Source organism: Parambassis ranga, chromosome 2, assembly GCF_900634625.1.
Source record: "Parambassis ranga chromosome 2, fParRan2.1, whole genome shotgun sequence".
In the NCBI taxonomy this organism is placed as follows: domain Eukaryota; kingdom Metazoa; phylum Chordata; class Actinopteri; family Ambassidae; genus Parambassis; species Parambassis ranga.
Window position 1 is genome coordinate 35,212,027 of NC_041023.1, and position 16,350 is coordinate 35,228,376.

The window sequence follows — 16,350 nt, forward strand, 5'->3', positions numbered from 1 at the left end:
CGACCAGCAAAGTAAGCGCTGGAAGGACGTACACGGGCCATGCTGCCACTCCACACTGTGGAGAAGGTGGGCTTCAAACATCTAATGACTAAAATGGACCTGTGATACAGTTTATCATGTGACCTTTTTCTGAAATTATTTGTCCTGCTTGATTTATGTGAGCATGAACTCCTTTGTGATCTTAAGATCAGAAAATTTGAAGGGCAAAGTCTGTGGTTTGTGCACTGTGAAATGCACCAGTGCATCCAGCTCAACTCACCATGTTTGTATATTTATGACCGTTTAGCTCCTGGATGCCTTGAGCCGCCATGTTAGCCAACCAGCTCACAGGTTTAAGTGTCCAATCAGACGCAGCGCTGCATCCACAAGCCAGCACAGCGCACACTTTATGTGTGAAACCAGCCAACACAGAGGGAAGCCTTTGATTAGCTCCAAAATGAGTCTGTGTGCGAGGAGCTTCTGATAGCTGCAGGTGGTGGCCTCTGACCTCTGACGTCCTCCTGAGGGTGAAATGTGACGGAGGCTCGGACATGCTGGCTCAGTTTTCGGCAGTCTGTCTCCCCTGATGCTGACTGGCTGTTAAACACCACAGAACCTCCAGAGAACCATTTAACAGCTCCTCTCTGTGTCGTATTATGATGTTCAGGATTGATCTCCCTCTCTGACTGTGTCTAATTATACCTCGGGGAGGTAACAAAGGAAGGTGCGCTCTTCATTACTTGGCTAAAGGAGGAACTTGGCAACAAATCAGTAAGTCTTTAGCTGCAGAAATGTGTGTTCATCTTTTGTGTTAATGTCAACCAGCAGCAGCAGCGACTCTGTGACTCTGTCCTTGAGAGAGCAAGCATTTCTAAAGACGTCCCTGGTGTACAGAGTGAGGCCCACTGATGAGTCCTGTAGAAAGCCACAAAGCCAGCAGAAATCGACTCGCGCTGCATAATGACTCGCAGCTCTGAAATTAAACTGACGTGTAATGAATCTCCGGCTGTTTTTCCCTCCTTTTGTCTGTGAGAAGAAGCTTTTACTCCTCAGCATTTCCCTGCAGTCACAAACGGTCAGTGTCACTGCAGAAAAGGACGGAGATGAACCCAGCAGCTATTCACAGCCTCACAAAGGAAGCCGCCCGGCCACAGGTGCAGGGCGTGTGAGCACACAATCACTTCACCTGTCAGCTTCGATCGATGAACGAGGATCTCACTGCAGAACTTTAGAGAAACTCTGGAGACGATTCAGTCCGATCATTTTAAAGGTAAAAATACAACTTCACACATCACTGATATCACATTGATCTCATTAAGAAAATGTTAAAGTGAGACGCTTTTCAGCAGCTGCTTGGAGGAACCATCACAAAGACAACACACAAGCTAGCATGTAGCAGCTAGCATATAGCAGCTAGCATGTGTGTAGAGGACTGTTGTGTCTCTGTGAGGACAATATGAGCATAAAGTCACTTTAACTGAAATAAACTGTGATAAAAGCAGAAAAGTCTTCATGAAGCAACAGACAGACAGAACTGACACAGTGAACATCACATGGATCCAGCTGCCTCCTAAGATAAGGCTATAGCTAATATTTACCATAATAATAATAATAATTTGTTATGTCAAAGCAGCTCATTTAAACGAGAAGCAAGTAACACAGTAATGGTGTGTCTGAGGTCAACCAGCGAGGATGATTCAACATGAGAAGAAGAAACACATACCTGTCCATTCTGGAGCTCATTGAGGCCTTTACACAAGGTCTGATTCTGTAAAACAGGAAGGAGAAACACACATAAGCAAACAACGGATGATTCATGTTTTACTGAAAACATTTAAATCAATGGCAACAATGATGGAATGAGGCAGAACGAGGGGAAGAGAAAACCTCACATGTTTTCCTGTCAGCCGCTGAAGCTCTAATATCATGTTTTAAGAAAAGCTACAAACAGATCATTAGACTTTCCAATGATCTTTGAAAACATCACGTATGATGAATCAGTCTGAAATTCAAACATCAAAATCCTCCAGAAATAAAGAGTTCACTCCAACCAGATTCAGTAAAATCACAAAGTCCTGTCCTCCTCAGCAACAAGCAGGAAGCCATGATGGAGTCACATGTGAGCAGCAGTCACATGACCAACATTCAGAGAGTATCTGTCTGACCTGCAGCTTTCTGCAGGTCTTGTGTCTGAGTTGACACACACACACGTCTGACTGCTCTCTGACTGTAGACTGTGAGACAAATGATTTATTGATACGTTTCTTCAATGCCATGCAAACTCCTCCCTCTTGTCTGATCACCACCTCATCCTCGCCCACCCTGCACGTACTCACCAGTGAAACCTCAGGAGGCGCACACACACACACACACACACAGCTGGGCGGTCCCAGCCGGCAGAAGAAGATCTGGGTCTATTTGTCATCTGTAATCTAATGGAAACATGTAGAAACGTTGAGGGAGCCGAGCGAAAAAATCTGAAGCCGAGCTGAGACTTTTTTTTTTTCTGTCCCCGCAGCAGGGCAGGTGGTTAGGATGGATGTGTGTGTGTGTGTGCTTGCTGATAGTCAGATAAACATAGGCGGGTTCTTTCTATATGCATTGCTTTTCTCACTGGGGAAATTTATAAGCCAAGTGCTGATAGTTTCCAAATCAGCAGCGCTGCATCAAAGAGAAGCGTTCACTGTTACTGCTCAGCTTTAATCTGAGGTGGAGGAACAGGAGGAGAACATGGACGACCTCTAAGGAAGCAACAGCACGGAGGGGGAGGGGCTCCACTCCAGGACGGCAGTGACTCTTCTTTTGTTCACACTATTATTCAATGCACACTCTTTACAAAGTTATCTGAAAATCAGCTGCAGATCAGAGGCTCTGAGCATTGGTCATGTGACTAATGTGAGTCCATCATGGCGTCCTGCTTGTTGCTAAGGAGGGCAGAACTTTGTGTTTTTATATATAGATATATTTATATATCGACAAGAGCTGCTCACTTAGTTGTTCCACATTATTATATTATATTTATTGTTATAAAAACTACGTTTAAATTCATCAGACTGGTCGTACACTGCTGTGGTACAATCAGGTCTGCTGTGATGTAGATGCAGAACTCAAGAAAACCTCCCAGCTGTCAACAAGGTTTAACCCGTCCAGGGCATTCAGACAATTGTTTGTTAGCTTTGCTAATAATGCGAAGAAGGCAGTTCAAGAGCTCTCTCCTGCAGCATTTCTCAGACAAGAAGAGGAACCCCCACCAGCACAGCTCCCCCAACAGGGCCTCCGTGTTTGTTCTGTTTTTGTCTGGTCGCCATGACGCTTTCAGAAGCTCTGTGTGCTATTTTGTGCAGGCGCAAAGTAAAAAGTAGCTCACAAGTAAAATATTAGCGAAGAGTTTTACAGGCTAAATGCTACACATGAATAAAAACATCTAACCACCATTTTCTTTAGAGCAGTAAAACTTTTCTTTCCCAACCATGTTTAATTAGGTAATTTAATTCCACTCATTAACTGTGAACAAATGTATTTCTAATTCTGGGACAAAGTGAATAATTTGCTTGTAGTTAAAGTAAATGAGACTAGGATGACTATACCAAACCCCAGAGATATCATCAGAAGCCAGAGCCAATGACAACACTGGTTTTCAGGGCAGCAGATAGGCCTGTCGCGATAAACAATAAATCAATTAATTGCATGCTCGTTTGTTTTCCTCTCTCTTTCTCCCTCTTGCTGCCAAAGAGGATGACTGGATGACAAAAGCATCACTCTGTTGCGTCGTAGCGTATAAAGTGTGCAAAGTCCGGCCGTCTGACTTTATATGGCCCGCGGCTTCTGTCTTAAAATGTGTCAAATCAACAGCTAGTTCTTATTTTTTTTAACTCATTGTGTAACATTTACGGGATGTTCTGAGTAGACCTGGGTCAGCTCGCTGTCTGCGTCGCCACGGTGCGTCACAGTGCTGCAGGACTACTACACTAGTGCCTACCACTACTCATAATAATAATATTAATCAACATTAATATTAATATCATTAATAATAACAATAATAATAATAATAATGTTGATGATTGGGGGCCTTTCCGATGTTAAATGTTCTTTAGAAATTAAAGTTTATTGATATTTTAAAAATGTGTACTTGCATTATATGTCGTTATCATTATATTAGTTGTACATGTCTCAAACGACAATATTATCGCTTATCACAATAATTTCTCTTGGCAATTAATCGGCCAGCAAAATCTGTTATCGTGACAGGCCTAGCAGCAGATATACACCCGGGTGTTTTTCTGAATGACTGTCTTCTCTCACATCATCTTCCTCCCTCTTCCTCTGAATGCAACAAAATAAAAACAAATGGCGTGTTTACAGCCGGAGCATCTGTTCAAAGCACACACAAACACAGCCGGCTGCTGCTGCTGCTTCCTTGTTAGCATTTGGACGGGGAGGCTTTCTGGGGAGAGCATTAGCACTGTTTGGCTAACTCTGACGGGCTTCATCCCTCAAAGCTGCAACCGTGGAAGCTCAAGGGAAACCACGACCACCTGCACAGCTGCCTCCAATGCCAACAGAGCAAAGTCCAGATCCAAAAAAAATCTTTAGTAGCTCAATCAGCAAGAGGGACTCTGACAGCATGTGTCCCCTCAGGAGCACTGATCACTTTTCCTCACACTGTGGCACCTTTGAACAGATAACGCTGTGTAAAACAGAGACGGTTCGACTGGCACTATTATTTTACTGTAAGCAGCAGTCCTGGTGCTAGAGGGAATGGGTCATTCCATGTGAAATCACCCAGCTCCAGGCTCATCGGCTGGATGAGGCCCCTCTCAGATATTTTTTAAAATATTCACTGATGTACATCTATCAATATTATTGAGATATATCAAGAGTTTTTAGGTCTGTAAGTGTGCCAATTTGCAAAATACAAACCCTTTGAAATTTCAGATATCTTTCTTAGTTTTGGTGGATTTGTTTTCGGCCAGGTTTAAGCTGTTACTGCACAGCCTCTGCTGCATGTATGGATTTGCTGTTTGCTGCACAGGGCTAACTTTTCTCATAGAATCAGAAACTGTAATCAGATTTGATCTGGAATAGTTTGGGCGTTTTAAATGCCTAAAATGGCCAAAAACCAATAAACACACATTTTTTATGAATCACTGGTCTGTAAATATGCAAGATGGAGAGCTGATTTGGTAGGCATAGTTAAAGGCATATCTGACCATGTTGACAGTACTCCAGCTTCATATTTTTACCTAATGACCTGACATATCTCAGCATGGTGTTGTGTGAATATACACTCAACAAAAATATAAACGCAACACTTTGTTTTTGCTCCCATGTTTCATGAGATGGACTTGAAGATCTAAACTTCATTCCAGATACACAATATTACCAATTCCTCTCAAACATTGTTCACAAATCTGTCTAAATGTGTGATAGTGAGCACTTCTGCTTTGCTGAGATAATCCATCCCACCTCACAGGTGTGCCACATCAAGATGCTGATCTGACATCATGATTAGTGCACAGGTGTACCTCAAACTGCCCACAATAAAGGCCACCCTGAATGTGCATTTTGTTTCTGCTTTATTGGCGGTCTGGGGACTCAGAACCAGTCAGTATCTGGTGTGACCACCATTTGCCTCATGCAGTGCAACATCTTCTCGCATAGAGTTTATCAGATTGTCTATTGTGGCCTGTGGAATGTTGGTCCACTCCTCTTCAATGGCTGTGCGAAGTTGCTGGATATTAGTGGTGCACGCTGTCGTATACGCCGGTCAAGCACATCCCAAACATGTTCAATGGGTGACATGTCCGGTGAGTATGCTGGCCATGCAAGAACTGGGACATTTTCAGCTTCCAAGAATTGTGTACAGAGACGGTTTCTGACAGTTTGTGCAGAAATTGTTGGTTATGCAAACCAATTGTTTCAGCAGCTGTCTGAGTGGCTGGTCTCAGACGATCTCGGAGGTGAACCTGCTGGATGTGGAGGTCCTGGGCTGGTGTGGTTACTCGTGGTCTGCGGTTGTGAGGCCGGTTGGATGTACTGCCATATTCTCTGAAACGCCTTTGGAGACGGCTTATGGTGGAGAAATGAACATTCAATGCACGAGCAACAGATCTGGTTGACATTCCTGCTGTCAGCATGCCAATTGCAACGCTCCCTCAATGCTTGTGGCATCTGTGGCATTTTGCTGTGAGACAAAACTGCACATTTCAGGGTGGCCTTTTATTGTGGGCAGTTTGAGGTACACCTGTGCACTAATCATGATGTCAGATCAGCATCTTGATGTGGCACACCTGTGAGGTGGGATGGATTATCTCAGCAAAGCAGAAGTGCTCACTATCACACATTAGACAGATTTGTGAACAATGTTTGAGAGGAATGGTAATATTGTGTATTCTGGAATGAAGTTTAGATCTTCAAGTCCATCTCATGAAACATGGGAGCAAAAACAAAAGTGTTTGCGTTTATATTTTGTTGAGTGTAGTTTTGATGCTAACCTCACTTTTTAAGTTATGTCTGGAAGAGGACATTATAGCCAATGTGTGCTGGAAAAGAAAAGAAGAAGCTCTTTAAAGGTGGTCCTGTGGAGACCATGAATACATCCCCAGCTGACTGGAGGATATGTGTTGATTCTGTGTTTCTGTATGAAAATGTTCAAGAAGGTTATTTTAGTAGCTGCTGTGCTGTTGTACACCCATCAGGCCCAGACAAGTGCGCCTGAATTTAGGACGCTGGCAGGAGTGTTAGAGAGGCCAGCCACAAGAGGAAGGAGGTGAGTGTCTGAAGCGAGGAGGAGGTGTGAGGAGGCAGCCTGGCTGAAGCTAGCAGAGGAGGAGGCCTGGTCCCTGGGGTGGCAGCAGCTGATGGCAGCGTGAGACTGAAACATGCTCCGACATGCCATGTTTCAATTAGAGGTGTGGTTCTCTCATATTCACAGCTCCAGCAGGAGAAGGAGCCACTTATTTACAGTAAAAATGACTGTGGAGCATCATCAGGGGCCCTGTGGATACTGAGTCTACGTCTTAATTAAAAGAAGCTTTCAGGAGCTCATCCACAGCTGGTTCTGTCAGTTTATGGAGAAATAACATTTTGACCCAAAACCGCTAGTGACAACTCTATAAAAGCATCATTACACACACTCATACACACACACACCACACACTAATGTGTAACGTTTACGGGATGTCTGAGCAGGACCACGGTCAGCTTGCTGTCTGCGTCGCCACGGTGCGTCACAGTGCTGCAGGACTTGGACACTGGTTACAGCAACGCAGAGAGCTCTGAAGCTGCACAACACCGGTTCAACACTTGACACAATTCACCCACGACACTGAACATGCTTATGTATACAACCTGCTATCAGAGAGAGTCCGCGTTGTACGAGTGAAGTTCTCTGCCTTCTTACTGGCGGCACTCGCTGCAGTGCCACACAGTCTAGTTCTCTTGCCCAGTCCTCTTGTGCCATCTCTGCTATCAGTTTATTTTGTGTTTCTGTCTACATGGTGGCGTTTTTAAAATTCACTGCAGCTGTCTGCAGCGACCTGATGCGCATACACACATACGCGTGTGTACACAAACACATGTGCGTACAGGTGAGCCCACTCCCACCAGCAGGTAGAGAGTGCGTGTTGTTGTTTGCTCTCTGTTGCTCATGGCGCAGGGCTCTAGACTAACTTTTGCACTGGTTGCCACTGCGCCTAACTTTCTTTCTTAGGTGCACCAGCACAAAATTTAGGTGCACCGCATCACACTTATCCATATATTTTTGTACGCATCAGTACATTTTGTACATATGATGGGCCTAATACTCCATATCATCTAAAATGAATTTGGACCTTGTATAATGAACACAGTTAAATAAAAAGTATTTTAAATACTGATAAAGATAGTACTCATTCAAATTATGGACAAACTAGCCACCAAGTCTGCCTGTCAGAAATCCATCATGAAGATTCAAAGTTCATACAGCACTCTTCAGTTCCCTGTTGATTTCTCTCTGTATTTTCTGGCTGTTGCTCCTCACTTATCTATCTGCCAATGTGAATTAAAAATTATTAAAATTATATACACCATTATTTATTTAATAGTTGTGATATAGATATATTTTGTTTTCTTCAACACGTTTCTAATGCAGCAGCAGTATCTCTTCTCTCATCTTCCTCACCTCTCTTCCTCAGTTTCTCCTCTCTTCCTAAGCTGAGCTCCAGCTGACTTTTCATTCTGTCTGTCACAGTTTTAGCTGTATGCAGATATCATACTGGCAGACAATGCTCCACTATAGCAGGATAATAACAATACTTTTTAAATGGGCGTTTCGTCATGTACCATGTACTGACTGCTGTCAGTCAGAGTGACTCAGCCTTCATGGATGAACCACACAGGCAGATAACACTGTCCGTCAGACCTGCTGTCAGTCTGTTATATGCTAGGAGCACGTCACGCTCCCTCCCTGAACATTACCGGCTTGTTATCATCACTCATTCAGGTCACAGCAAATTAGCAAAACCCGCATAGTAGCAACAAATCCTCCTCCTCCGCTGTATGTTCACCTAAACTGCGGATTCTGCTGTTCAGCAGTGAAACGTCTTTAAAACCCTGTCTGTGTGTGTGCTGCGCGCCGCAATGAGAGGGCCGTATGAGTTCTGCACACACGTTTCAAAAAGTCCGGGCCGAAACGAACTTTGTTGTTGTTCCCGTCACCTTGGTAACAGATCTCTCTGTTCTCATGGAGTATGGAACAAGCTTTAGTGTACAGCATCAGCTCTGCGCAGCATATGTTCCGTGTTCTTCTTCTTCTGCATTTTCGGCAGACGATCACCGTCTCTGATTGGTTCAGACCACGATATGAGCCTGATGTGTGTCTGTTGTTGGACCACAGGGAGACTTTTAAGAGTCGCGGAGAATGTATCTCTCTCTAACAGCTGGTCCTACCAGTGTGACCTCTGATATTTTTGGTTGCACCATTGAGAAATTAGGTCGCATTTGTGACCAAAGTGGTCGCACTCTAGAGCCCTGTGGACGTGCTAGTTGGTTTGACTTAACTCCATTGACTATACTCAGATAAGCCATGGTAATAGGCCTACCACTACTCAATAATAATATTAATATCAACATTAATATTAATATCATTAATAATAATAATAATAATGTTGATGATGGGGGCCCTTTCCATGTTAAATGTCTTTAGAAATTAAAGTTTATTGACCAGTTTGTGTAAAAACAGTCATTAAACTGTACTTCCTGCTCTGCCTAGTTGACCTGTGAGCTAGCTGGCAACAGACCTACTGCATCACAAGATCGACCCAATCAAGGAGCAACATGCTAGTTAGTTTCGTACAGATCGTAAGTGGAACTCCACAAGGCCCGGTCCTTTCAGTTATTACAGTTTTGTAAATGAAACACTTCCTGTGCAATTCTTCTTATGTCTGAGTTCGCTCTGCTCGTAACCATGTGACAGGAAGAGAAAACTTCTGAAAATGGGAAAGTTCTGACTGTGTTTAGGGACAAAAGTTCAGAGACTTAACAGGGAGTTAACGTTCAAAATTACCTTTAACATCTTTGCTTCTCTGTTTCAGGTCTTTTAATGTTTGTAATAAAATCTGCTTAAACAGTGAGGGAAGCTGTTGATATCTGGACTGTGCGTGGGTCCCTGATGCAGCGAGGCAGCCTCAGTGGTGCCTGCAGATGACACCGTGTCATTTATTTCTGCTGTGAAGCTACAGGCAGCAGATCGGCGGCGTATCGGCAGTGTCGCACTCCATCTCCATGCTTTCACACGACAAATTGCCTTTTCATTAGACACAGGTAAATTAAATTGCCTTTTGTCTCTGCTGCTGCTGCTGCACATGTGAGAGGGAAGTCGGCCATATGGGGACAGAAAATCCATTACATCGTCGAGGAAAGAAACCTGCTGACCACGAGGCCTGAGGACTGAGTCTGCTTGCCATCAGCTCCCGCTCTGCTAACGTGCTCCGGCTCTGCTAACATGCTCCCTGCTCTGCTAACGTGCTCCGGCTTTGCTGAGATGCCCCAGCTCTGCTAATGTGCTCCCTGCTCCTCCACCCTCTAACTTGCAGTTTGTTTGCACAGCAGCTGTACAGCAGGAAAAATAAGAGATGAATAGAGTGGTTCAGTCCTCAAAGCTCTTACACACTTCCCTGCTATGTTACATCATTATCTTTCACTCAGCATCACAACGTCTCCTCTTCACCCGCAAAATGGCAGCTACTGAACTCACCATGTTTGGCTGCTCTCCACAAAAACAACAAATATACTCCCAAACAGCCTGACGCTCTCTGGAATCCGCACAGCCCTGACTGAAAGCTGCACTCTGTATTCAGGCCGAGCCTCAGCTCAGTGCTGTGGGAGAAGATTCCTGACTAAAATCAGGCCTTTGTACTGCACGCTCAGTTTTTAACAAGAGTAATTCCTTCAGGCTTTGATCATCTCTGTGTAATGTTCCAGTACATAATGTTCCACAGCCATCCAATTTTCACTGTGAACACTACGGGAGAAGCAATTTTCTGACTCAATCTCAGGCCGTCTGATTTGTCTTTCTCTTGTTGGGAGCCTGAAACCTTTAACAGACTTCACACAGAAAGCCGAATCAGGTTTTAATTTTAAACTTTCAGTGACATCAGGCTGACACAGCCTGTTGTCAGGTGGTGAATTGCCACCCCAAACCAAAGTACAGCAGTGTTTCCTGAGTCCTGCAGCGTTGCTTCTCCATTCAGAGAGTTTGAGTGTGAGCTGAAACTAGATGGAAGTGATCAAAAAGAAAAGCTCATCAATCATGGCCCAGTTATTGTGGATGTACTGGAATCATTTATACCAAACTAGAGTCCACCATGGAGTAAATCATTCATGTCTATATCCAGTCATGCAACTGTCAATATCCAGAGTCAGAGGGAATCAGTGGAACATCAACCGTACTGTCAATTAAAAGAAAAGTTTTTATTGATTCTTTTTTTAAAATCAGACAGAAATCAGCTGCAGATCAGACAGAGACTCTCTGAATGTTGGTCCTGCTTGTTGCTGTGGAGGGCAGAACTCTGACTCCAAGGTGTTCAGGTCTGGACTCTGTGGGAGTCAGACCATCTGCCGCAGGACTCCTTACTCCTCTTTTTGGTTGGTTCATTAGAACAATGTGTTTTACAGACTGGATGCCATCAGAGTTAGGCGAGGCCTGCAGTCCTGATTTCTATCTGAGCCTTGATATATTTGGCATGTTGCTACGGAAACTAGCTTTTGCTAAAAGACTTTTGTTGCCTGTTCTTTGAAGGAACACACTGTGCAGCGGCGTGCTCTGAAGTGTCGCTCAGACATACAGCTCAGGTAATGTTAAAGACACCCAGCAAACAAAAACTCAGGTCATTATTTCTCATTAAGCAAAGCTGCCTGGTATTCACTGCAGGCGCAGGATCAGCTGACCATTCAGAACACACACATAAACACATGCTGCTAGCTGGAAGCTGTGCAGGGACAATATGGAGATACAGTCCTCAGAAACAACAAAGCACCTGAAGGCAGCAGCACTTCAGCTTGCTCCAAATAATTGGGTTAATTCAGCCGTTTAGCGCAGTGACGCCTCGGCACGGCGCCCAAAAAGTCCAGAGAAATAAAAAGCAGCGGCTCTGACTCGGCAGCAGCGAACAGCCTCCGCTGCGCCTTTAACTCCTCCTCTGGGGCACTTCTGTCCAAACCCTATTTATTAGGGTCCGAGCACTGAACGGTGCAAGAGCCCTATTGAAACCCTTAGGATTATTATTACTGCCCGAGCACCGAATGGTCCAATTTTGGCGATTTGTGACCCTGCTACAAAACGTTTCACGCCTTGCATACTTCATCCAATTGAGCTGAAATTCACCGTGTCCTCTCAGGACACCATGGGGAGTAGATGCATTCCAAAACTTTTACAAAAGTCTTAGGGTGTGGCTGGGGCGTGGCCTTTCCCAGGAAACAGGAAGGACTGGCTCTATTTTCTGCTGTACCGCCAACATACTTCATGCAATGTGGACAAAATCTTACAGTACTGCTATGGACCGAAGTCTGAACAGATATATATGCTAATAGGATGATACTGTCATAGCGCCACCTACTGGCAACAGGAACTTTCTCTTGTAAACACATGTGTTTGTTGTACATCCTTTTTCTCTTTTTTTTTTTCTTTCCCCCACTAAGATTGCATTTTTGGGGGCCTTAACATGCCCCAAAACTCACCAAACTTGGTAGAAAAATTCATTTGCCCGAAAAACTTTGAAATTTGCTCACTTTTAAAACATACATGGGAAAATGGCTCTATAGCGCCCCTAACGTGTAGCCCCTCTGGCCAGTTTGACACAGGATCATGAAAATTAGCATATCACCCCGAGATGCACAAAAAAGTCTCTTGGACGCCCCCTCCAAACCCAACAGGAAGTCCGCCATTTTGACTTTTACAGCCACTTTTGGCGATTTGTAACCCTCCTACAAAATTTTCCATGCCTCGCATACTTCATCCAATTGAGCTGAAATTTACTGTGTCCACTCAGGACACCATAGGACAGGGATGTCAAAGTCAAATACACAGAGGGCCAAAAAAACAAATTGGCCATAGATAATTTATTCGTTTTGGAATGCATCTATTTGAATCCAGCCTGGCCCGAATGCGGCCCGCGGGCCTTGACTTTGACATATGTGCCATAGGGCATACACACATTCCAAAACTCTTACGGTGTGGCTGGGGCGTGGTCTCAAAATTTGGCGATTTCATAGGAAGATAATACATACATACAACAATATTGAGGATTTTACAGAGCGCCACCTACTGGCTACACAAAATGTTGTGTTTTCATAGGTTTTCTGCCTGCCCCCTGGCCTGCTTTAAGTGGGATCATGAAAATTGGCACACCTATGTATTGCCCCAGGACGCACAAAAAAGTCTCTTGGCCCCCCCCACTCTAAACCCAACAGGAAATCCACCATTTTTAATTTTGTGGTAATTTTTGGCGATTTCTGACCCTGCTAGAACAAATTTCAAGTCTCACATACTTCATCCAATTGAGCTGAAATTCACTGTGTTCACTCAGGACCCCATAGGGCATTCCAAAACTCTTTCAAAAGTATTATGGTGTGGCGGGGGCGTGACCTCAAAGTTGACCATTCGCCATTACAAAGGAACTCGCTGTATTTTTTGCCCTAATGCGTAGCCCCTCTGGCCAGTTTGACACAGCGGCAGTAAAATTGGCACACATATGTATCACCTCCAGACGCACAAAAAAGTCTCTTAGACCACCCCTCCAAACTCAAGAGGAAGTCCGCCATTTTGAATTTTGTGGCCATTTTTTGCCTACTTGTGACCCTGCTATAAAACTTTTCACGCCTCGCATACTTCATCCAATCCAGCTGAAATTCACTGTGTGCACTCAGGACTCTAGGGTTGGGCGGTATTAAGGTATACCGGCGGGGCACACAGGTAGCGACGGTATCATTTTTAATACCGTCAATAAAAAAATGCAATGTACTTATATAGAAGATAAGGATCAAATATTAAACATATTTTATTGATGCCTTGTGTGGTTGAATCTTCAGTTTCACTTCAGTAGTATAATATATTTTACTTTTGGAGACCTTTGATAAAGTTTATGAACATGAGAGCGCGGAGGAGAGAGAGAGAGAGAGCATGCTATAGTCGCACCTGTGAAGCTCCCTTAGAAGAACACTGCTGTGCTTTAGAGGACGAGCCAGAGCTGAGATGGTATTTAGTTTCTGAACAGTGTAGGCCAACAGTTTGGTGCTGTCTGAGCCTACATTTAGAATTGTAATTGTTACCATTAGAAAAACTTGGCAGCGGAAAATGTGACCGGCAGGTTTTCAGTTTACCGGACAAGTGTTTTTTTACCATGCGTAACTTCTAACATGAATACTGCACAATGCTGCGCTCTTAACATGGTAAAATTACAAAAAACAAAAACACTTCGGGATGGGCTCATACCAGTTTAATACCACGGTATACTGCCAGCATGAAATTAAAAAAATGAATGAATTGTAGGCTGCAGCAGCTGAATTAAATTTAGACGTGCGCGGTGTCTCTGCAACTTGCAATGCGTATATGTGCTGTTTGGATGGGGCTCTGCAGACACACCCCTCTCTCTCTCTCTCTCTCAATGGAAGTTCAAGCCAAATCCGGGAGAAGTAATGGCAAATTGTTGCGCACTTGTGGCATCTATGCGCGGGGCTGTAGCTGCAGTGCACTTGTCTTTGCCTGTAGTTTATTTGACCGGCGGGGGTGCACGGCGCATGGCACGGTATTCACGTACACCGGGGTAAAATGGCGGTGTCAAAATTTGGATACCGCCCAACCCTACAGGACACCATAGGGAATAGACATTTTCCAAAACTCTTTCATAGGGAATAGACATTTTCCAAAACTCTTTCAAAAGTGTTACGGTGTGGCAGGGGCGTGGCCTCAAAGTTGACCATTTGCCATTACAAAGGAACTCACTATTTTCTGCAGTACTACCCATACATTTCATGCAATGTGGACAAAATCTTACAGTACTACTATGGACCCGAGTCTGAACAGATATATATGCGAACAGGATGCTACAGTTATAGCGCCACCTGCTGGCAGCAAGAAAGTTCTGTTCTAAACCTTCTATTGTTGTACGTCTGGAAATGAGAGGACAGGAGAGCATAGGAGAGGAGACAGCGATGGCCCAACGGATCGCAAGGAGTGCGAAGGCCCGCAATGCCGCTTGCAGCTTTAATTTTTAATTGCTTTTCACCGTTTGTCCACATCTTTGTTTACGTCTCTGTGACTCCCGATAAGCAGCCAATAATAGGAAAATAATTTGAATATATTCACAGAGGTAGCTGAACCGTCTGCCTCTGAAACAGAATGGCTTTTTCTTCTTCTTTATTCAGCACAAACATGAAGTGGCTCTCATTAGTCTTCTGTGCACTCTCCTTGTCTCCATATGCCTGTGAACAAAGCAGCTGGTGTGCCTGGCAGACTACATGAAAACACAATGTATGTCAGAGGCCAGAGAAGACGCAGAGCAGTGTGTGAAGCGAGGGTTAAAGGAGTCCCACTGAGGCTGGGCAGAAGTGTGGAGGGCTGAGAGCACCTTAGGGCTGCTTTCACCCCAAACATGCTCAGCTCTTTGTGGGGTTTTTAGGTGCAGGAGTAAAATTTCTAAATGTCATTGTTCACCAGAAGATCTGAGAAGCATGGCTGCAGGAATTTACTGCAGTCCCACTCACCCCAAAGACCGGACACACAGTTAACCCTTTTTTTAGCTCCTGCCGGTTACTTTTCAAGTGGTGACAAGTCAGGTGACACGCGACTACAGCATGGAGTCCTCTGTGAAAACAGCTCGATCAGGTCTTCAGCCAGAGAGCAGGCAGAGTGTGTGCGTGTGTGTGTGTCAGATAATCTCTGGATGTTGGTCATTGACTGCTGCTTACATGTTGTGCTGTCTTTTTAAATGATGGTCTGAGGGTCAAGGTGTCCACATACTTTTGTCTATATTGTGTATCAATACCCATTTCTTATTGATCCTTTTCATGTCACATGGCTCCAGACATTGTAGATGGAATTTGGTGCATCAGCTCGCTCAAAACGCTACAACATCCTCAAACCTCTCCAGCCTGTTACCATGGAGATGACCACGCATCTCATAAGCAAGTCCTTCCCCCTCCCTGCAATCCCCTCCCTTCCTTGCCTGTGTTTTGATGCATTCATAAAAAGGACTTCTGTAAGCAGAATGACTTGATAGATTTTGCCATTTTAGAGGCTTTTTCCTCCGCCCGCCTCACACACTGCTCCTCACAGCATCCCGCTGCTGCTCTCCTCCCGTCACTCAGGCCGACCTTGTCGAGCAAAAACAAATTAAACTTCCATTTATTATGCGACGCTCTTTGTTAGCGCCTGACTGCCAGCCAAGGACGGCCCCCCCTCCACGGCTAAATTTAACCCCAAACACCCCCTCCCCGAACAACTCTGCACAAATTATTCAGCTTTTCATTTTGGCTCATTTTCATCAGCCGTTTGTGTTTTTACAGGCCTCTTCTCCTGCAGGAGCACAAACTAAGACCATCCTGTTCCCTTACTCTGTGCGATACACAATCATAGTAACACACACACCACAGAGAGAGAGAAAGATGAATAAATCAAAACAGTCATTTTTCATTCAGGACTTCAGTCGATGTGCTTCAAGTGCACTTTTTGTGCACAGCCGCCATTCATCTGAAGGCTATCGCCAACGGCCGTTTAAACAAACACAGAGCTCGTGAAGTGTTTTAATCCTTCAACCTTACCAGCTCCTGTCTTTTAGTACAGCGCAGGATAAATATAGAGATGCTGGATGTGTGTAAAAGATTCAAAACAAAACT

General features: G+C 44.4%; 1 protein-coding gene across 2 annotated transcripts in view; it reads right to left on the reverse strand.

Annotated features, from left to right (window-relative positions):
- phf21b (PHD finger protein 21B) overlaps nt 1–16,350 on the reverse strand; it is a 65,399-nt gene that overhangs the window by 25,692 nt on the left and 23,357 nt on the right. For both annotated transcript variants that reach the window (XM_028394360.1, XM_028394351.1), the window contains exon 2: nt 1,703–1,747. In XM_028394360.1, coding sequence (XP_028250161.1) covers nt 1,703–1,747 — 45 coding nt within the window. The remainder of the gene's footprint in view (nt 1–1,702; nt 1,748–16,350) is intronic.